Below are 22948 nucleotides of genomic sequence, written 5' to 3'. Positions count from 1 at the left end.
CGCGTTTTCAAAGAAAAACCCACATAGTTCCCGTTCCCGTGGGATTTCCTGGATAAAACCTAGCCTATGTTGTTTGTTGCTCAGTGAAGATGCAGCTTTCTAATTGTGAAAACAATTTTGAAATAGGTCCAGTAGTTTATGCGTGAAACCATACATACATACATACATAATTACAATATAGATTTGTGTGGTTTATGCAAAGCTAGTGTGAACAGCAAGTTATAAAAGAAAAGAAGTAGTAAGTATATTATTATACAAGGATACACTACATGAATTATTGCAGTTCCTTCATAAAGTTGTTTTTATTATAATTGCAGTGAAAGGTGAATACTGGTCAGCCTTGATGAGGCTGTTGGGCTGTACTCTTTAGGGACATCAACCGAAGTGACATTTAACGTTATCCTTGGTTACCTTTATGATAGTAGGTTATTAATTATTATAATTATTCGTTTTTTACTATTTTTGTTATTGTTTGTAACTTTTAAACAGAAAAACAAAGCGAAGAGGAAGGATACATACGGATTACTTTCCCTTCCTTCTTACACGAACAACGAAAATATCAATCTACATTTAAACAACTACAAATTATTAATTTTAGTTTTAAACGAAGGTATGTATTTATCTGAAATAATAATATAAGTGTTCTCTATTCTAACCAATGGGTTGTATGTTTATGGTATACTAGCTGTGCCCTGCGGTTTTATCCGCAGTGCTCCACTCCTGCTGGTCTTAGCGTGATGATACATAGCCTTCCTCGATAAATGGGCTATTTAGCACCTATAGATTTTTTTTTTTAATTTGAACGATCCCGACATTAGCGCGTTCAAACAAACTCTTCAGTTTTATAATATTAGTATAGATTTAATTAATTGAAAAGAAAAATACTGTTTGTTTATTCTTCTAAAATTTATTAAGAATTACTTCAACACACTCTTAAGCTTCTCCTATTAGAAGTAAATATTTAAAACCAAGGTGTAACAAATTTGATCGGATAATTGCAACAATTTGTAAGTATGTCCGTCTGTCACCAGTGATCAACTGGAACACAACGAATTGCGCAGTGGTGTGCGCTTCCGCAAATTTCTCTCCCACGACACTTAGACGTATTTTCTATTTATTTATAATATAGATTATTATATTTGTACTAATGTTTCTTTTGATAAGTACCTACCTGTAGAATTCGATGTATTTATATTTTCGTATATTGTATAGATATCAAGTACCATAGCTAATTTATACAAGTACATAATAATAGTTATTCGAAAAAGTATAAAAAAACTACTGGAATACTATGTATTGAAACAGACTCAATTATTCGGTGTCCAAAATTTGTTCTTATTAATAACTAGCTTTCCACCCGCGGCATCGCCCGCGCAGTTAAAAAAAAACCCGCATAGTTCCTGTTCCCGTGGGATTTCCGGGATAAGCCCTATCCTATGTCCCGGGGTAAAAGTAGCCTATGTCCTTTCTCGGGTATCAAAATATCTCTATACCACATGCAAATTGGTTCAGTAGTTAAGGCGCGATTGAGTAACAGACAGACAGACAGAGTTACTTTCGCATTTATAATATTAGTATGGATTTTGAATGTGTCACATTTAAGGCGAATCTAATGACGCGTAAAAATTCTAATCAAACATACTGTTTTACCATTATTTGTATATAAGTATTTTTTTAAGTTACTATGATCTCCAGAGAATAATATCTTATTTTATTAAAAACTCAAGCTCGCAATCATAAATTTCAACTTTAATTTCATAATAATTGCCATTTTAATTCGATACTTTACTGCTTAATATTACAATATCTTAACATTTACAATTATTTACATACTTACATTTCCTAAATTGAACAAAAAGTTGATATTTTAAAGTATTTTATAGACTTCCTCGTTCAGATCAATAAAATATTTAACACGTGACAATTCGACGCTTTTAATTCTTCCGACGTGTCTTAAGTTTTTTTTTAATAAATGTACATACATCGGCAGGTTAAAAGGAAAGGTAGCTAAAGATATGGTAATGACGATAAAAACTTATTATAAGAAAATATGGACTTGTAATGGAGGTATAACACAATCTATAATTTACTTTTGAACGTTGTGAGGTACCAGTACTGGAAATCGAAACCTATCGATATTTTTAAGTTACAACCTTTTTTAGTTAGAAATAATTTAAGAAATACTTCGTCATTCATAAAACTGTTTTGAACAGGAGCAAATAGAGTAAAATGTATCCGAATAAAGTCACATAGACTATTATTTGACTCACATAATAAATAAGAAACAGGATCTCGACACCTCTTTAAAAATATCGCATATTTAAAAAAACATTCTTTAAGTTTACAACATAAATAAACCAAGCAACTCAAACTTTAAAGAAAACGTAAAAAACATCCGACCCTTAACATTTTGTAAATCAATGTTCACAAGGTCGTCTGCAAATGTCATTACAGACAGGTGAACGCCTATATATACCTACCTTTGTGCATGTTGTCTGTTGCAAGTTGCAATGTCTTGTGTTTTGAATAATATGAGCTATTTAAAATGTGTATTGCTTATTGGTTTTTGGTCAAAAGACGACTATGACAAACAGGTTATTTAAATACCTCTTTGGAAAATAAGTTTTAAAATGATATTGATTTTCGTTACAAATGTTATAGGAATTTATTTCATACGAGATTCGATTATTATAAATTGACGGTTTTATTTAGATCTTTTGTCAGAATTTTATACATTGCATGTCAACAGTCTAAAAAGTCGGATGCTAGTAAATCTTATGTTAACATAACTACCAAGAATCTCCATAGTAACTAACTTATTCATTATAAAGTGAATGAACCATCTTGCTTTTATAAAAAACCGGAATCATATAGTTAGGGTTCAAATCGGATGTCCGTCTTGTGGTCGCCGCCGATAGGGTTGGAAGACATATAAGTGATAAAAATTGGTTGTCGGTTGATACATGGTAATATAATATTGTTTTAACCAATATGTATTGGGAATGAGGTTATTTTTAAGAGAATAGAAATATATAGTTGAAATAGTAGCGAGTACTGATAAGTTTTTTATCATTAATTAATATTTGGCTGTTAATTCATCAATGTTTAGAAAATAATCAATCTTTTTAACAAAAGATTAGCTAAGTTGTATACGTGGGCAAAATCTGGGTGTTTGAAAGGAAAAGTTAATTAAGACTTTCAAAAGGCGAGGACATGTGCAATGCAGAGGCGTCCACTATAATTATGGTACTTACAAATATGTACACAATACACATACACAAAACAACATCTTAAAATAACGAGACTATGGCTATTTATACTACAAAAAAAAAATTGATGTTATTAACGTATTGAATTTAGTGTGAAGATATTTTCACAATTCAGTTTTGGGTCAGAAGGGTCAGAATTTAGTTAAATACTCAAAAATGTATAATGAATTCTATGAACGGGGCGAACAAAACGCGTCTAACGATTATATCACTCAACAAGGTTTGAAAAGAAGCTATGTGAAAAACACAAACACGCACCCACAATTCGATACACACATACATATTTCATATACATACATACACACGTATGAATAACGAGCTGCGCTCCGCGGTTTCACCCGCGTGGCCTATAGCCTTCATCGATAAATGGGCTATCCAACACCGAAATAATTTCTCGAATCGTTCTTAAGATTAGCGCGTTCAAACAAACAAACTCTTCAGCTTTATAATATTAAAATATAGATAAGTACATAATAACGCACACATGCATATTTAAATATACATATGAATAATAACCCACGTTATCTTTAGTATTGCAAAAATATATCGCAAACGGATACATGCCCTTGGCATGCGACAATTTTGTAGAGAAAGGCATAAAAACCGGGCGTACACAGCCTTCGAAATGTCGCCTTATCTCCTACACCTATTGCAATGTTCTTTTTTAAATAACATCGATGCAAATAAAAGGACTTGCTTTAAATATGCAAATAAACGAGAATACATGTTTAAAACAATATGAATCAGGTTGGTTAATGTTAACACATTTTTTTTAAATATATGTGTTCGCATACAAGGAAAGCAATAGAAGTAATAGAAAATGTTGTAAATTCCGCTATAGAAGCAGTTATTTCAAGAATAGAAAAGGCGAAAATTTTCTAGATCATGTTCCCTAGAAATACTACTATTGAAAGTGTCAAATTGCATCTACGAAAGAACTTCTAAAGAACACATTGTATCAGTTCACTAGCTGTGTTCCACGATTTACCCGCATTGCTCCGCTCCTAAATCCTATTGGTATACTAAGCATAATCAGAGCTATAGCTTTCCTAAATATTGCAGGGTATCTAATACTGAAATAATTTTTCTTATGTTCAAAGAAATTTACTCCGAAAAACATACGTATAGCAGATTGTATTAATTTATCAAGGGAAACTCAGTAAATAGAAATGTTACACTAAATAACAGTCAGATGTAACTAAATCGTAAAATCAGTGACTTCACAAGTAAAACGGTCGTAAAATCGTGAGAAACCGCAGGATATGCTAATATTTATGGATGCGAGACATCCTCTGTTTGAGCTGTGTATAAATTAGAAACAATGTATGGTCATGTGCGATTTCACTTCTTATAATAAGTAATATAACATACTAGCTTCCGCCCACGACTGTGTACGTGCATCCCCGTTTTTCCCTGTTCCCGTTAAGAATATCGGGAAATCCTTTCTTAGGGGACGCCTACGTTATGACATCTACCTGCAGTCCAAATTTCAGCCCGATACGTCCAGTGGTTTGGGCTGTACAAAAACATCAAACATCATTACAAACGGACAGAGAAACCAGCTTTTTACTTTATATTTTCAACAAAACGTCAACCATTACTAATCACTTGCAAATTAAAATTCAATCCCAATGTAGGTATTTGTGAAATAGTTGAGTTTTTACACCGTCTTTCTAAATTCGTTACACATTGAGTCGTAATTGCAAGCTGCAAAAAGGGGATTGTGAAAAACTTTTACGAGAAATATTTAGTATGTGGGTCAGGTGGAATTTGGTCATGATAAAATTGTGTTTTTTCATAATTGGCGTTAGTTTTCATAAATTTCTTTCCTTACCGAACTATTATGTGTTTATGCCTGGTGAAAGACCTATTGATTCAATTCTTTACCTACCTATCGATCGTTTTTACACAATCATACCTATACTATAATGCCTATATATACCTTTTAATATCAACAATGCTATAAATGAAATAATAAATCATCTGATAATAATCCTCCTCTGTCAATCTTAATTTTGACCTTGTCAACCTTGATCTTTTTCCGATCACGTCCGCGTCGGTCTTTCAATTCATCAGACTATTGAGTTATAGAATAGGAAATGCCCTTGCATTACTTACAAAGTACGAAGCGTAGCATAGAAAAACTTTTAACTTTGTTTTTAGTCCAGTCAATTTAGTTATAAAAATAACAAAAATTCCGACAATCGGAAATTCGTAAAGATCATGGGTAAACCCATTAAAATAAAGTCGACATTGATCCCATGTCTGCTTCGACATTTGACATTGACGTTGTTCGGGGTCACGGTGTTGATGATTTTTTTCTCTAAGTCCTACCATTTCCCAGATATTGCTTACAGCTTTTTAATAAATCTATAAAGCGCTTCAAGTTTACTACTTACAGCTTTAGAATATCCACTGCCAGCGCTGCCATCGCTGGAGTTGCTCAGCCGCCGCTCGGTGGACGCCGGCGGCGACCACGCGCTGCCGCTGTCTGACGGCATCGCACTACACTACACTACACTACACACGCGTGATGTGTCCATTGTACGGTAACTGCAACAAAAGGGACTCGTTAGTGGAATTGTTCGTACAAAAAAGAGCACGTGTCAGAAGTGAAACTTCTTTGGCAAGATTCAAAGATACCAATCGTCGCCTTACTGCATGACATCTGTTTTTAGTTAAAGTCGAAAATAAGATAATTATGATATTTATGAGTCTATTTTCCATAAAAAAACTACATCAATGTCAATTACCTTAAAACAACAACCTTGTAATCATCGATGATAAAAAAATGTCCTTGTAGCATTTTTTATATTGAAACGTGAATGAAGTTGCAAACGATACAAATAAAATCAGTTTAAACATAAAATTTATAATCAATACTATAAGAAATAATAAAAAAATAGCACGCGATGATAATAAATTGCTTCTGGTTAAAGAATTTATGCATATCACTGTTAGATTAAATAGATAGAGCTATCACTTCTCGATCGATCGCATGAAAAGATAAACATGATGTGTAAAGATACATGACGTCAATGTTTTGCTCAATTATCTACCTGTATTATTATTTATATTGGAGACTAAAACCATAGTATAAAGTGAACAAGTATGCAGTTTAGGTGCGGTACCTAAACTCGCGAAGCGTACGCGTAGGGTTGTCGCTTATCACATTGGTATTTTGAATTATTGTATAAACAAACACCGACCGCACACAGCAATGGCACGTCCCTCACGAGAGGGAACCGAGCGGCGTTGTGTGCGTGCTTCAAGATTGCGTACGTACATGAACAGGGGGCAAGTGCTCCGCGTATATACCTATTACCTACGGTGCGATGTGCCTTTGTTAGAAGATACCTTACTTGTTCTCTTTATACTATCCTAAAACATAAAGAGCAGATTAACATGAATCATCATTAGAACGTGTTTGTTTGTCGTTTACTTCGTAACGGAGTATCCGAAATACGTGACTTTTACACTAAGTACACAAATGCCTATGCGAACGATGCCGCAGGTAAGAGGTAGTTTCCTGTTATTAGAACAATACCTTTATTTAGTTATTTTAAATGATCTCATACCTGCTGCTAGGTATAATGTAAGCACAATTAGCAAAGAAATTAACAACTGCTAATTATTTGCAATTATTATTAGTAAATGTCGGAAACTTTAGGAATCATTTCTTTTATTACTCGTTTAAAACAATATTGATTTCTTTTGATCATGAACATTTTAAACGAAGTAGGTATAAACTAGATGGAAGTACCTTCATCAAGTAACCAGAAACCACCATACGATTACTCCGAAAAGATTTATTTTTACCTATAACAAAATGTAGATTAAAATCACACCGAAGAGGTAAGCATCAAGCAGATTAATTTGAATATTTATATGGTCATGTAATAATTTTGGTTAATTTACCAAACTATAACATTGAATAGAGCCTTCCCATGAATCTAGCTAAATTCAGCGAACTTATTTACCTACTTTCATTATACATTATGTATAATAATGAGGTAATATTCTCCGTAAGTAGTAATTAAGCAAAACTTCCTATTGTTCACTGAAATTACTTTTTACACAACGTCTTACACAATTTTCGCATATAGGTATTATACCTTCATAAATATTTCATAATCGAACTGTATTTTTGATTTTCAGATACTTAAAATTTTAAGGATTTTCCCGAAACTACCATATAATATTCTATAAATATGTGAATAAAGTAAAATTCCAAATACCACACCATAATAAGAAGCAATAAAATAGCACAAAACAATAGATCCTTCGAGATCACAACTTCATAACTCTTTATCAGATAACAAAAACACTTCAAAATCCGTACGTCACTCAAGTTGGAATTGCATCACACACTTCTCATTAACTACCAAATACAACAAACAATACGAATGCTAATTACCAGAATTTCACAGTTCAACAATGCTTGAGACTTGCTAAACGCCGAATATCATAATATTATAATAATCGCGCTAGCTACATACAAGCTGCACGTCCGTCCCGCGCGGCAGTCTGATCTCAACTGACGAGACGCGGCCAAAATACGTAATCGAGTTCATAACATTTCTCGAGTCTTGACTCGATACGATTTTATCGACATCTGCATCGCTTATCGATACAATAATTATATTCGCGTTCTTACATTAAACTTAATGAGGCAATTAATGATTTTCTATATTTACCTGCCTATGAAAGTAATTAATCCTTATACAACCGCAAATGTAATTCGGTATTTAGTAAATTTTAACTCATAAGGAAAGTGTTTATATCGATTATTATATAATAACGCAATTACATTGCTTTCTAATTTCCTGCCTTATAACATATTTACGTAAATTAAAATAATACTTAAATATATTAAACGTGTAAAACCAAGTTTTACAAGTCGCTCTGTTCTCGTTTTGTGCGTCTGCTGATGATTTCGTACTTATTCCCTTATCTAACTAGTTTTAACAGCAGTTGAATTTTAGCATCACAGGATCCTTCAGATTTAACTTATCAAATGATTGGTCAATATCCCTAATTACATGAGACCTACCAACATTCAAAATACAGAAGAAGATTCAGACGTCGCTGACAATCTTGTAAATTTACAACCCAGTACAGCCCTTTTATACAATACACAAGGAACAACGTTACTTCCTGTTGTTAAAATACAACTTCAATATTGACTTCATTTCCAATTCGCAATTCTTTCAATCGCAAACATTGGAACCGATTCGTGGCCAATGTAAACTTTACGTCATTTCCTTAGTTATTTATATCCTCAGTCAATGCTGGAACTACAGAAGTCTAGTAATGTAGTTTACGCCTTGTTACAATCTATTAATGGTATCTGCTTGGACAATACTGGAGCGTTGGTACTTCGTGTATTTGAGACCTTTTCTCTGGGGACACTGAATGAAATCATAATTTGAAGATAAGGTTGCGTTGTCTGCATTTTGTCACTTCTGAACAGCAGGACACGAAAATAACTACACTTGTATGGTTCTTCTGATTATTGTGGATATTAGAAAGAACATATTTTACTAGAAGATGACCTTGCTTTAAATACTTCGCCACTATTTACTATAACAGAAATTTGTCAAACGTGGTGAAGATCCGTATAAACATCATTTTCTATCCACTGCTCAATGTAGAAATTTGTGCAAGGTAGATAGGTATTATACTTGAAATAGTTTCTAACCATTAGAAGAATCGTCCACCGATCTTCCAGACATTTCATACAAACACAAATAACAATTCGGAAGTAATCTATGCAAATAACAATATTCCAACCCTAAAAGGAGAACTTTCTCTTGACAGCATACCAGGAATAGATAAGTTCAAATTGTAACCTAGTGTCATTGAATGTAGAGTTAGAATAGGCATTGTTAAAGGAGAAATTCGACTTCCTGATATGAGACCCAGTAATTGTATCGCCCCATATAGTCGACAAGAATAATGGCTTCTTGAAATTGCCTGATTGACATTTCGCGGGAACTATCTGCGATTTATAAATCATCTGTTTGATGGCTAACAGGGAAATAATTTGATGAGGATATTGTTAGTGTGCATTTTTGTATTGATATCATTCTTATCGTTTCATGTTTATATCTTGTTGTCTGTCGAGATTAATTTTGAAATGTGAAAAATGTATGTAGAAATTCAAATAGGCATCATTTTGAGGTGCAAAATTATTGTATATGATAGGTTCTCACAAATTATTGCTCCAAAAACAAAAAGATGCAACCAGAAAATTTACAGACATTCGTTTATCATTTGTTTATGCATGAAGACTTCCTATAACTGAGACGATGGTTTACTTTTTCATAATTGAACTGAAAACATTACGAAACAGTTTGTAAGTAAGCCGTCATTATTTTATATAAATTGATATTACTACTGTCCGAACACTGCATTTTAAGACAGGTTTCAAATATCATTTGAGTGGTAAAAAAATTGGTTAAAATATTATATTATGCAACAGATCACCATTCAAATATCCTCTTGAAGTATGTACTCCTTGATATACGTATGGTTACATAAAAAATCCGAGGATGGCTTATTTTCCAACAATGTGGCCTCAAGTACCTATTAGGGTTGACAACATGCCATAACTTTGTAAAATATTGTTTTATACTTCCTTTTTAGTACTCGAATGATAGCTTAATAAATATAGTTTATATCCTACCAAGATATCGATGTATTTAGGATACCAGAAAGGTTAGTTGCAAGAAACTCAAGGCATTATTGTGTAAAGTACATTGGAACTACTAAAATACATATTATAATAATACTAAAAAGCCTAAATCATAGAATAGCATTAAATGTTTCTTTATTTATGACACTATTCTAATCCTTATTATATTTTTGTACTTCCTCTGGGTCTGCGATATTTGTAAGATTTTAAAAACTTTTCTAATCGAAACAAATACAAGTAACAATAAAAAAATAACAGTAAAATCCGCTCTTGAGTTGTTACCCGACTTATATAACTTAATTCTAAAGATAAACAAATAAACTCACGACAAGATTGTTAAAAATCAAGTCTATTAAAGCTCATAAATGCCAGCTGACAACCCTAATACAGCTGTAACTGTCAGGGCATAACGGTACCGCATCGGACGCGCCTACTACAGAGCAGATATATTTTTCTCCGTTTGTTATGCTTTGGATTAATTAATTCTAGGAAGGATTGTGTGTCCTGTGTTATGTACGAGTAGAAAATATTTTGATAGATAATTTGTAAATAACTAGTCACATATACAAATTTGAAATTACCTTTGAAATAAAATTTTACGAAGAAATAATTCTTATGTACCTACAGTGAAACTCACAATTAAAATGAAACTTAGAAACTTAACATTTTATCAATTCGTCAATTCTACTGTACACAGAATGACAAACAAATAAATAATGTAAATATTGATTTATCATGCTAATTTATAGAAATCAAATTTTAATTTAAATTCTACGAAATTCCTTGTAAACTTTACATAGTTAGGCCGTGACTTAATACAAAATGGGTAGGTTAAAATTAAGTAATAAAATTTTAATAATTAATTACTAATTACCTATATTAATTAACCTGTCAAATGTGGGTCGGTTTGGAGCCTTGAGAGCCGTTTTAAATTTCCACTAGATAAATTAAAAGTAATATGATAGTTGTACGCAAATTGGTGTGTTATTACATAGACTGGTACCTATATACAAAGTTTAAATATATTATTTTGGAGATTATTTTTATAGAAAATAATTATTATATGTTTCCGTATGACAGGCTGAAAACTATAGTTATTACAACTACAGATGTGAGGTTATTATTATTAATTATAAATACATAGCTAGGTAACATTACAAAATAATTTGATAACATTATTATTCCCAAGGCTGCCATCATATATACCTAAAATATCACTAATTAAAACAAAAAGTAATAACGAAAATATATCGATAAACCAACACCTTTAAAATGAATTTCTATAGCAATACGTTATTCCAATGTCAACGAAAGTTAAGGTCAAAAAAATACATAAATTAGAAAAGAGTCACGTAACCAACCAGTTTTGTGCAGTTGCGAGTGTATCTAATCAATATTATAATATTACTAGTTTATGATAAACTGATTGATTTAGGGGGTTTTGATTTTAAATGTGAACTCGTAGAAAAGACTTCGTTTAAGGAAAATCGTTTAAAAATTGTTCTACATGCAAAGAAACTGTACATTCAAAGTTATATCTTACTTTATTTAAATAAAAGTATAAAATAAATCGACACACAATAGGAAAGTATCTATACTTATTATGGTTTATAGAAATATCAACTACTAGCTTTCCGCCAGCGGCTCTGCCTGCGGTTTCAAAGAAAAACTCGCTTAGTTCCCGTTCCCGTGGAATTTCCGGGATAAAACCTATCCTATATTACTCGTGGATAATGTAGCTTTCGAATGGTGAAAGAATTTTTAAAATCAGTCCAGTAGTTTATGAGCTTATTCATTACAATCAAACAAACAAACAAATTTTTCCTCTTTATAATATTAGTGTAGATATATCCACTTATGAAGGAAGAAGAAAAATTAAACAATAATTTAAGCAAAAGTTGCATGTGTTTGTATTAAATAAGCTATTTTGCCCGCATCTTAACACTTATAATGTCTGGTAAAAATTAACCTGCATGCCAAATAACAACCACAACGAAAAATTTGTTTTATGCTAACATCTTCACATCCAAAAACTTTCATATTGACACGAAACACGTAAAAATAGTTAGAGATAGCAAACGAAATAGTTGATACGAAACGTTCATGAGAATGGGTGCAGCTACCAAAAGCGGTGTTTTGTCAAATTCTTAAGCTATTTACGGATAACTCTATATAAGGTTAAAGTGCAGTAACGTGTGATGAAATCGTGAGGTGTTTGAAGTCTGCTCTTACTTCATACCTTTGATATGCCATCGATAATACTTTTGGTAGTTTTTGGCCATAGCGACCAATTTTCATGCAGACTAATCAGTTGCGTAGGTGATAAAATATGGAGAACAAGTAGGTAGGTATGTATTTTTATTGATGACTTTTAAAATTTATCGAAAATAATATCTACTCGTAAAATTAACCAAAGTGATCTCTGACCTTCATCTTATTAAAAGATTGTGTAAAAATTAATGTAATAATGAGATTCACTGAAGCAGATGATAACATAAAAACACAAAAGAAAGTTTATCTCATTAAATCTTAGTTATTAACCTTTTATCCTTAAATTACCAATTATGTGTGCCGTTACTACGGAATATTAAAAAGCCGAAATCAGAAAATCGGGCATAAAATGCGATCCTGTAATTATAAAGAAAACTCGCAAAAAACGGATTGATTCTGGGTTGGATAATGAGCTTTAATGTTTCGGGGGTAGGGTTCAAATTGTGTTGTGTTAAAAAGATAAGGTAAAAAGCGTATAAACGACCTTGGGGTCCACTAGGCCACGCTCCCCGAGCGGTGGTATGCGGCCGGTTTCTGATGGATCTGTTTTGGGGCCTTTACCTTTGTGATTTCAATTATTCGTTATTGTTTTATTTTAGTCTAACTGTGTTTTGAACTGTGGTTGAACTTGTCTGTTTGTGGAATGGTTGGTATGTAGATTTTTGGTTGTAGGGGAGGGGGGGGGCATAGCGGGGCCACGGGGCATAGCGGGGCAAGCCTTACGTAGCTCGAAACGAACGCTGTGCGAACTGTCAAACGGCTCGCTTTGATTGGTCGTTAATCGGCGCGTGACCTCCATATGCGAACCACGCCATTTCGGTACGCGTTTGTGTGATGTAAACAAAAATATCAAAACCAGTGTTTTTCTTAAAATTTTTAGTGAAATTGAACAGTAATCCTTTCTAAAACGTACTTATGTACTGTGGTGTGTTATAGTTTATTATGAATCAGTTCCCTTTCGGTTCTCTTAATCAACAAGCACAAGGTCATTGAATCAAAGGTAAGATGCCGTCAGTTTGTGTTTAATTTTAAACGAGCTGGTGGGGCATAGTAGGGTATGGTGCCTGGGGCAAAGTGGGGCACCCCTTTTTTATTATAGAAAAGTGCCCCACTTTGCCCCGTTTTAAACACTTCTAAGTTGTAACATATTTATTTTTTACGTTTTTAGCCAACATGGTCCGCACATATAAGAGGAAGACTGAACAGCATTCATGGTCTGTGGAAGCTATGAAACAAGCTGTATACAGTGTTGTGTCCGGAGAAATGGGCTACAGAAAAGCAGCAAATATGCACAACGTTCCACAAACCACTCCAAGAAATTTTGACCGGTAACATAAGACACCACCATCGCAAATACTACAACAGGATAGTAATATACAAACCCCACCTAGGCAACCTTCTCCACAGCCTGGTTGTTCTTGGATGGTCGATAGGCCCTCGAGTTTTACAACAACTCCAGAACAAATAATGCCAGTGCCTAAGGAGAACAGAACAGGCAAAAGAGTTAGTAAGCAACGAGGGAAAACAGCAATCATCACAGAATCGCCGTACAAAAACGAGCTTCTAGCCATAAAAAAGGCCGCAGAACTAAAAGAACAGAAAAAGAGGTTAGCTAAAGATTTGAAATTGAAATCCATCAAACAGAAGAAGAGAAAGATTGTCAAAAAGAAAGGCAGCAAAAGCTCTGCAGAAGAAGATGCTGAATGCATCTATTGTGGTTACTTGTGGTCAGAGTCAACCGAGGGATGGATACGTTGTCTAAAATGTTCTCGATGGGCACACTACTCTTGTGCTGGAGAGGATGAAAAAGATGAAGAGGCTACTCATTTATGTGCGTTGTGCATTGAAAACTAATTTTGTTAAAGGTTAAAATGATTAAAAATATTTTTTTGAAAGCCAAAATGTTTAAGTTTGGAGATTTAAAGATGTATACGAGTAGTTACGTTGATTTTTTGTTATCTTGATTGAAATTTTAAAGTAGATGATTATAACTAACTAAAAGTAATTCATTACTTAACTGTACCAAAGTTCTGTATTTCCTTTTTTTAACATTTAAGTTTTATAAAAGATATGTGTTAGGTACAGTTTTTTGTGTGATCTCTAATTTCTTTATCTTACATAAATAATAATAAAGAGAAGTTTTTGTAGTAAATTTGTTTTGCTAAAGTGTTGTTGTTTTTATTTATATATATTTTATTTTTTTAAACTGTCGTTATGTATCTAAGAAATAAAACTATTTCGTTTTGAAGTTGTGTTTCGTTCCTTATAATGACTACCCCACACTGCCCCATACGAGACCCCACTTTACCCCTATACATGGGGCATAGCGGGTCAAATGCCTTTTTTCATTTAAGTAATTACATCTCGTAGATTAATAACGTTATCAACATAAATGTATACATAGGCATTCGCAATGAATTAAGCTATGATTCTAAGATAAAATTTTTAATTTAATTACATTATTTTAGTTTTTAGGAATGATTAAACGTTAAGTACCCTACTTTGCCCCCCCCTCCCCTAAATGGTAGCAATGAATTGTTATTGATTGTATTTTATTACTTAATTATTAAGTCACTTATAATTGATTGTTATTATCCTTATATATAAACAAGCATTTTTAAATACCTATATTTGTTTGTTCAACTTTTCATTGAAATTAAAACGAATAAAAAACATTATAATAATTAATTTATGTTGTTCGTTTGGAGCTTTCGACAACAGCTGTGCTTAGTCCTGAATCGAGTTCTTTTCTCTAAAATAATAAGGTACCTAGGTTAAGTTTTCTTTACCTAAACGTTATTTGTCATTGCTTAAAATAAAAATTATTGTAATTGTTGCAAAAATTGTTGTCTTTACTTCTTAGGACAATAATCCCCAAATAAAAAAAGATTAAAAAAAAATTACTTCTGTTGTGTTTCAGTAACCCCGGGTCAATCCAGGCACGACAAACAGTTACTATTACCTTCCTATTGTATTATTTATATTACTATGCTCGAACAATACCAGTATAAAACACGAATCCGAAGGGAACACGATATGGCAGTATATCGTAACTTTCATCGCGACAGGTTTTCATAAATTTTTGGCTACACCTCGACCAGTTTGTCTATACTCTATGTTACTTTTACTTTTCACTGCCATCCGCTGTGGTAACTTCCATCGTCAAAATCAGATATTTAAAGAAAAAACTTTTATTTAATAGCACAAGTATCACACAGAAAATGCGCCAAACAATTAATTAGAGTAATACCGCAGATTACATTATCTATTATTCAAGAGCGTTGTATTATTACTAGATTCCTAGTAATAGTACGTAGGACGGTAGGAATACTAAAAAGCTTTTACATTAAAACTGTTTTAACTCGATGGATATTAGTTATTTATACGTTTCAGGTCACTTTTTTAATATAATGTTGACGTTGATATTTGGTTATTTATCCCGACGATTCAAGATCACTTTTTTATATTTACATTTGAAACCTGAAAAAATTTTCATTTTCATTTAATCCAGATGTTTTAAATATTAGCACATAAACAAACATTATCCAAATACTGCTAACATTGAGTAATATTATGATTATCGTGAATAACTTACAATAAAGCGGACCAATCGATCTTGATTCTTGACAAATTAAAAGCCCTTTATACCCGACTTCGTTTTATCTACTAGCTTTCCGCCGGCAGATTTATCTAAAACCTAATAAATTATATACTAAAATCTTCCTCTGGAAACACTATCTGTTAAAAAAAACCGCATCAAAATCCGTTCCGTCTTTTTAAAGATTTAAGCGTATATAGGGGCCAGGGCTCGGAACCGGTTTGAAAAGAGCGGTTAATTTAGATTATATACCGGTAAATATATCGTTCCTTCATTTACCGGTTAAACAAGTGAACTGTTTATAAGTAACCCAAATGATTAAGGTTACCGGTTACTTCTGCACAAACGGTTTTGACACCCAAATTAACCGGTTAATTCCTTTATTATTTTTGCCTCATTTTTTAACGCTTGCCACAAGATATAGTGAATCTAATATCTATACATATAATAAATCTGTAGAAGGGTCAATTCTGTACATTGAAAATATTGAAAAAAGAAATACCAGGGGGTGTTACTGGATCGATACCAAACCCAAATATGTGATTAAAAAAATTTTTGTCTGTCTGTATGTTCAGGCATCACGTGAAAACTAACGGTTCGATTTCGATGAAACTTGGTATAATTATACCTTATTATCCTGGGCATAAAATAGGATACTTTTTATCCCGGAAAAATACGTAGAGAAAAATAAATCTTAATTTTTCCGCGCGGACGGAGTCGCGGGCGGAAGCTAGTATCTAATATATTCTATTCTAAAATATAGTTTGTAAGTATAGATGTATGGATGTTTAGCACACATATAGAGGGTAACTTGGATTAACACATAGGATAGTTTTTATCCCGGAAATCCCACGGGAACGGGAACTATGCGGGTTTTCCTTTGCAAACGCGGGCGAAGCCGCGGGCGGAAATCTAGTTATTAAATTCAAATCTATACATATAATAAATCTGTAGAAGGGTCAATTCTGTACATTGAAAATATTGAAAAAATAAATAGCAGGGGGTGTTACTGGATCAATACCAAACCCAAATATGTGATTAAAAAAATTTTTGTCTGTTTGTCTGTCTGTATGTGAAGGCATCACGTGAAAACTAGCGGTTCGATTTCGATGAAACTTGGTATAATTATACCTTATTATCCTGGGCGTAAAATAGGATACTTTTTATCCTGGAAAAATACGTAGAAAAAAATTAATCTTAATTTTTCAGTTTTATCCATAGACGTTGTTCCGTAGAACCGCGAACACACGTTGCGTATTATTATAGGCCTAGCCGTATTTGGGAATTGGGTCCAATAGATATTTATAAGATTTTATTGTCAGAGGTACCTACTCAAAATCGAGAAATAAACCATCCACGCGAAGACCGACATCCGCGCGGACGGAGTCGCGGGCGGAAGCTAGTTTAAAATATAAACTAAAATTGCGAACTTGAGTGCGATTAAGAATTTTGTAACTAAATGACTTCGCAACGTCCAGGCCCGTCGAGCGAGGGTAGCGGGGGCCGAGGATCCTTATGTAACTTGGTTTTAACCGGTTAATTTTCACCACCAAAACCAATATTAATGAAAAACCGGTATTTCGCATAAACCGGTAAAAACCGGTAAAGTGCAACCTTTAACCTAAATCAATTTCGGTTTGGGGTCAATGACCGAAACCGGTTAAGAATTTAAACCGGTTTCCGAGCCCTGATAGGGGCAGATAAAGCGACTTTGTTTTATACTTTGTAGTGACTAGTTAAGTATAGTAGATAGATTGTTATACTAATATAAATTCCATTTACACCCTAAATTTAAAAAATGGCGTCCAAAATATGTCGAAGCATTGTTAACTTGCCGAGCCAAAACAACGGTACAGTAACAGTTAGGAATTCATAAAATTGTAATTGCTCCAAGTTTCATGTCGCTACAGACTCACAAATTTTACAAAAATGTATTTATTATTTTTAACAAACATTATTTTTGTTAGTTATCTAGATATTGGAAGTTAATTTGGACGTTTATGAAGGCGAATTTTTGTACTTGTGCCACAACTTTCTTCTACATATATTACAGTTTTAATGATACAAAAAATGTATTCGAAATAATTATTGTAGAATCATATCTATAGGAATATTATAAAGCTGAAGAGTTTGTGTGTATGCTTGCTTAAACGCGCTATTCTCAGGAAATACGGGTCCGATTCGAAAAATTATTTAACTGTTAGATAGGTAGGTTAGTAGAACCTTTGTTCCTTAAATGTTGTAGATTCGTATTATATTATTATATGAATAATATGCTGTAAGTAATTACAGTTAATTTATATTGGTTAACTATCTATCTAATATTGAGTGAACTTTATTTAATTATCAAATGTGTAATTTAGTAATTAGATTTCACAATGTTTAATGTCCGCTATATGAATGAGTTTATTTTGACACATTAACTACGATAAGATCTTGAAGTAAGATATTATTAAATGAAACTTAAGAAATAAGTAGGTACTTACCTAGTCATTTTTTAAGAAAAATCGCTTAAGTAGATATAACAAGAACAATCGAGGAAAGCTATACATTGGTTACAAATTAATTTCATACGAAATAAAGAAAGAAAAGAGATCGATATAATAATATTATAAAGCATCATATACAAATAAACCTTAGAAATTAAATCAACTACAAACCGACCAAACAAAAAACCCGTAATAAATCAATTTTTTATCCTAAACAGATACAAATTATTCACATCATAAATATAACAGTGTTTACTAAAGTTTACTCAACCAAAAGTCCGCATAGCATTCCGCCATGTAAACTTTCAATCACCCTTGAATATAACCCGACCATAACATAGCACTTTATTTCTAAAAGCCGCAGAATAAACCTATGACCACCATAAATCTACTGGTTAATCATTGGTCTAATGGCTTCGTGATCTATAACAATATAATATGTATATATATTTGCTGCAATTATACAATTATGAACGATATTTGCTCTTTATAGTGATTGTTAATTAATACTTTTTGTTTCGTAATTGTGTATGGTGAAAATGTTATATATGTAGACTGTAGTATCTATAGATTTGTTAATAGTATATACAGATACGAATTTATTCTACTAACTCAATTATAGTGTTTGATGCTTTCCATAGTTAAAAGTAAGATGAGTAAGTTGTTACGAAAATCCTATCCCATCAAAATCGATAGAGACGTTTCTGAGCAAGTACAATAAATAGATAGAGCAAATTATTCTTCAAAATCAATTTCTTTTCGCTTTATCTATATTATAATACTAGTGGTCCGCCCCGGCTTCGCCCGTGGTACCTACATGTTTAAACTATCCTATCTCTCAAGTTGGATCGAACTGCACATGGTGTGCGAATTTTATTATAATCGGTTAAGTGGTTTGGGAGTCCATTGAGGACAAACATTGTGACACGAGATTTATATATATTAAGATGTATGAGTATAATATATCAGTTCTAACAACTGTATTAATGCAAAATGGTTGCCAAAAATTTATCTTCGTATCACTGCAATGACCTTAAAAAATGTCCTTTATATAAAAAGGTTGCACGTTTAGACCTTTAGCGAGATCAATCGTTTTTACTTGAAGTGTGACCATATGTTTGGGACTTTTTGTATTATTACGTTTTCTTGGAAATATCTCGAAAGCATTGATGGGTGCACTTGTGACTGTTTATTTACTTAGAGTGTAATAATATAAGTATTTACAATCAAAGGATTTTTAGGTAACTAAAGAATACTAGTTTGCAATTTCTTTGCTAGGTTTTCGAAAGTTGCTTGTCGAACTTTCAATAAATATAGATCCACACAAACTATCAATAAATAAATAACTAAATAAATCTAGCGAGACATGAACTGGATTATAAGTTTGAAATTTACAGGACACAGGTCAGTTCATGTCTGTAAATAACTAGTCTAGATACAATAGTACATAAAATCTGGGTCTTCTAGCAATAAAATTAATGAATTTTAACTGACATTTAAAACAATGTGTTTTAATGAAGAGAGATCTTGCTTTGATGGGTGTGGTCGAAATTATTTTGGTATAAGAATTTATGTAAAATAACAATGTTTAAAGATTGGAAATATTTTTATAATTGTTGTTTTGACAAATGGATTGAATATCGTAATAACGTGAAAGCTTGTGATGGCCCTTTATTTATTTCATGTTTTATTGGTTTAGTCATTTAAACGGTAATTTCAAGTGTTATTTACTCTTACAATATGATGTAAAAGAATTAAAATAGCTTGCCCGTTTGACCTTACATGAGTATAGGTATACATATACATATATAAACTACTGAACAATACTGGATAAAATTTATCTTGCTCTAAAAGATAGCTCAGGTAGGTACCTTTTCTTGCTTGACAAAGGACGCTGTAGTTATAAATAAAAATCGTGAATAACTCTAATTTATATTTTAATAAAATAATAGACACCTTTGCAGTCCTACAAAGCCTTTAGATATGCTTTTTTTTAACACTCGAAGACAGGTGAAGCCACTAGTTTCACATAACATGTAAGTTACAAAACGTTATCAAATGGGCATTTTGCCATTTTGGTTACAACACGAAAAATAAACTCAGTCCGAATAAGAATTAGCTTTGAATATTTCATTTCGCGTAAGAATTTTGCAAGGTGTAGGTGACGGAAGCTTTATGTGGAGCACTTTGACGTGAAGGTCGGTGTTTGTATGTGAAATGTGTTTGTTATGTGAAATTAAAATTATGTTTGTATGCTCATCACTAACGAACGGCTTGTGTCGCATGTATTAGGAAAATTTGAATTTTTTTTAACTTCTTAAAAATATGTGAACTTGCCCGACTAGATAGTAATAGAAAAAGACTAAATATGTAAAAATAATTTTGAAGAAAATTTCCTTAAAAAACACAAAATTCAATCACATAGAAACTAATAAAATTATTGGTACAGAAACATAACCAGTAATAAACAATTTATATAATTCACATGGCTTTGTATTTATTACCATGCTCTGATAACCAACAACACTAGGTATGCCATGGACTACAGAGTATAGTCTATGGTCAAATATGGCCGCCGGGGGCAACGGCCTCGCGTTCGCGGCAAAAATTAACATTCACCATGGCTACACCATCATTATTGTAACAGATCAAATCTCGGGGCCATTTTTCTTATAAATAATTGGTATGTTATTGAGTAAGCTATCTGATTTACAATTGATTTCATTAGAGGTTTTTTTTTGTTATTTCGTCTTGTCTTGACAGATTGGTAAAATCTGCAGCTCTTGGAACAGTATGTGGGTTCGATTGGTAAATAATATGGCTTTAATCTATTTTTCCCTTGATATTTATTATTTAACAAGCAGTTGAAATGGGAATATGTGGTTAGTTTCTATAGCTTCATTTTTTTTATTACCATGATGAGCATGTAAAGTACCTAAGTTATGACGATTCAAAAGTGACGATACTTCTAGAAAAATTCTAATTGAATAAATAAATGTTTGAGTTGAGCATTTTCTTGTAAGTATTTGATAAGTATGAATATTATTTCCACCAAACATTAATTACATTATTATAATTATGAGATATCTAAGAGAATAACCTTGAACTTTAAATCTTGCCAGTTCTCACACCTTCGGATTCGCCTATTTAGATGATTAATCCGAGTTACTTTATCGAGATTTGTTAACGAGCGTTTGAAACGCTTCGTTTTTTGTCTTATAGCTGGTATTTACGATCATGCTGGTTATTTTCTACTTTTTATAACTTCCCAATTATAATATTATAATTTATAACCTACATTGTCTGAACCAAACGATCGTTTCCACTAGAGTTTACATTCAGCGTTCGAACCGTCCCTTCGGCTTTAACACTAACATAAAATCCAATTCGAGGCCCTATTATTACATTTAAAGAATCATCAAAAACCTTAACACGGAAATTTCTACAGATGAAGACAGGAGATTTTTCGTCAATACTTTGTGAGCTTACTAAACATCTATTTTGTATCCTTACAACTTAACCGTTCATACGCAGACACCCTTAACATTTAACGTTATGATTGGTTCATATTTGAACGAAATATCAGTAGCAATCATGTCCAATGTATTGTACACTTGCAACTTCCAATTTTAATCCCACAAAATGCCGTTACGACACAGCTACCGCGTTTGCTGTGCCAGTTTCGATATATTTAGCTATGTATATAGACCGCTTTAATGGCATAATATGTTCATGATTTTATGTATCAAATTTTGGCTTCGTTTGTTTAATCAAAGCCAAGGTTTGTTGTTAAGACAAGTCCAAAATTCAGATGATCATTCAAATAGATTGGTTCATTTCAAGGGACTCAATTAGTCGAAGAGCTTGAGCTAAGTCTTCAGAGCAGTGGTGGCTCAGTGGTGAGACCTCGGACTTGGAATCGATAAGTCCGGGTTTCGTGACCAGGCGAGCGTGCAGGAAATAAATTGATTTTTCAATTTATCTGCGCATGTTGTAACATCACCACTGCTCGAACGGTGAAGGAAAACATCGTGAGGAAACCGACATGTCGAAGAATTAAAAAGTTCGACGACATGTGTCATCCGCCAACACGCACTTGGCCAGCGTGGTGGATTATGGCCTGTACCCTCATAGGAGGCCCGTGTCGCAGCAGTGGGAACGTATAATATGGGCTGATGATGATGAATTAGTCTAAATGCTTCCTTCATCTGATGAAAACAAATACGAAATATATAATAGGGAAGAGTAAGGTCAGTTTTGTTGCCAAATAATTACCTGTCACTGGTTACAAATTTAACAATTAGAATAATCGTGAAGCAACTGCTATAGTTGTAAGATCTAAGAACAGATACCTAATATAAAATATTAAATAATGCATAACAATTGCTGTTGAAGCAATCCTAAAAACTATTTCAGGATCTATCGATAGCCTGAAATCATGTATCGATTTCGAATGTATTTTATAACATACTAGGCTAGAGCCAGGTATTCAAAATTCCTGGCAGCACTTTAGCAGACCCTCCCCAAGATAAAGCTGATGTAGCAATCACAACATCAAATAGCTCCACTTTACCGGAGCTAGGAACCAGTATACTTCAGCTTTATGTAAATAAAACAGATACTA

The 22948-nt window shown here is 32.8% G+C and overlaps 1 protein-coding gene across 4 annotated transcripts in view; it reads right to left on the bottom strand.

Annotated features, from left to right (window-relative positions):
* LOC123700722 (LIM domain only protein 7) overlaps window positions 1–22948 on the bottom strand; it is a 143321-nt gene that overhangs the window by 71184 nt on the left and 49189 nt on the right. The window contains exons 1-2 of one of the 4 annotated variants that reach the window (XM_045648036.1): window positions 7687–7754; window positions 5669–5822 (exon numbers count right to left, since the gene is read on the bottom strand). In XM_045648036.1, coding sequence (XP_045503992.1) covers window positions 5669–5770 — 102 coding nt within the window. In that variant the 5' untranslated portion in view covers window positions 5771–5822; window positions 7687–7754. Of the gene's footprint in view, window positions 1–5668; window positions 5823–7512; window positions 7645–7686; window positions 7755–22948 lie in introns of those variants that run through there. The other 3 variants (XM_045648035.1, XM_045648038.1, XM_045648037.1) reach the window with 3 other exon arrangements.

This window comes from Colias croceus, chromosome 20, assembly GCF_905220415.1.
Source record: "Colias croceus chromosome 20, ilColCroc2.1".
Classification (NCBI taxonomy): domain Eukaryota; kingdom Metazoa; phylum Arthropoda; class Insecta; order Lepidoptera; family Pieridae; genus Colias; species Colias croceus.
Note: the sequence above shows the minus strand (reverse complement) of the source record. Positions and strands in the feature narration are given on the sequence as shown.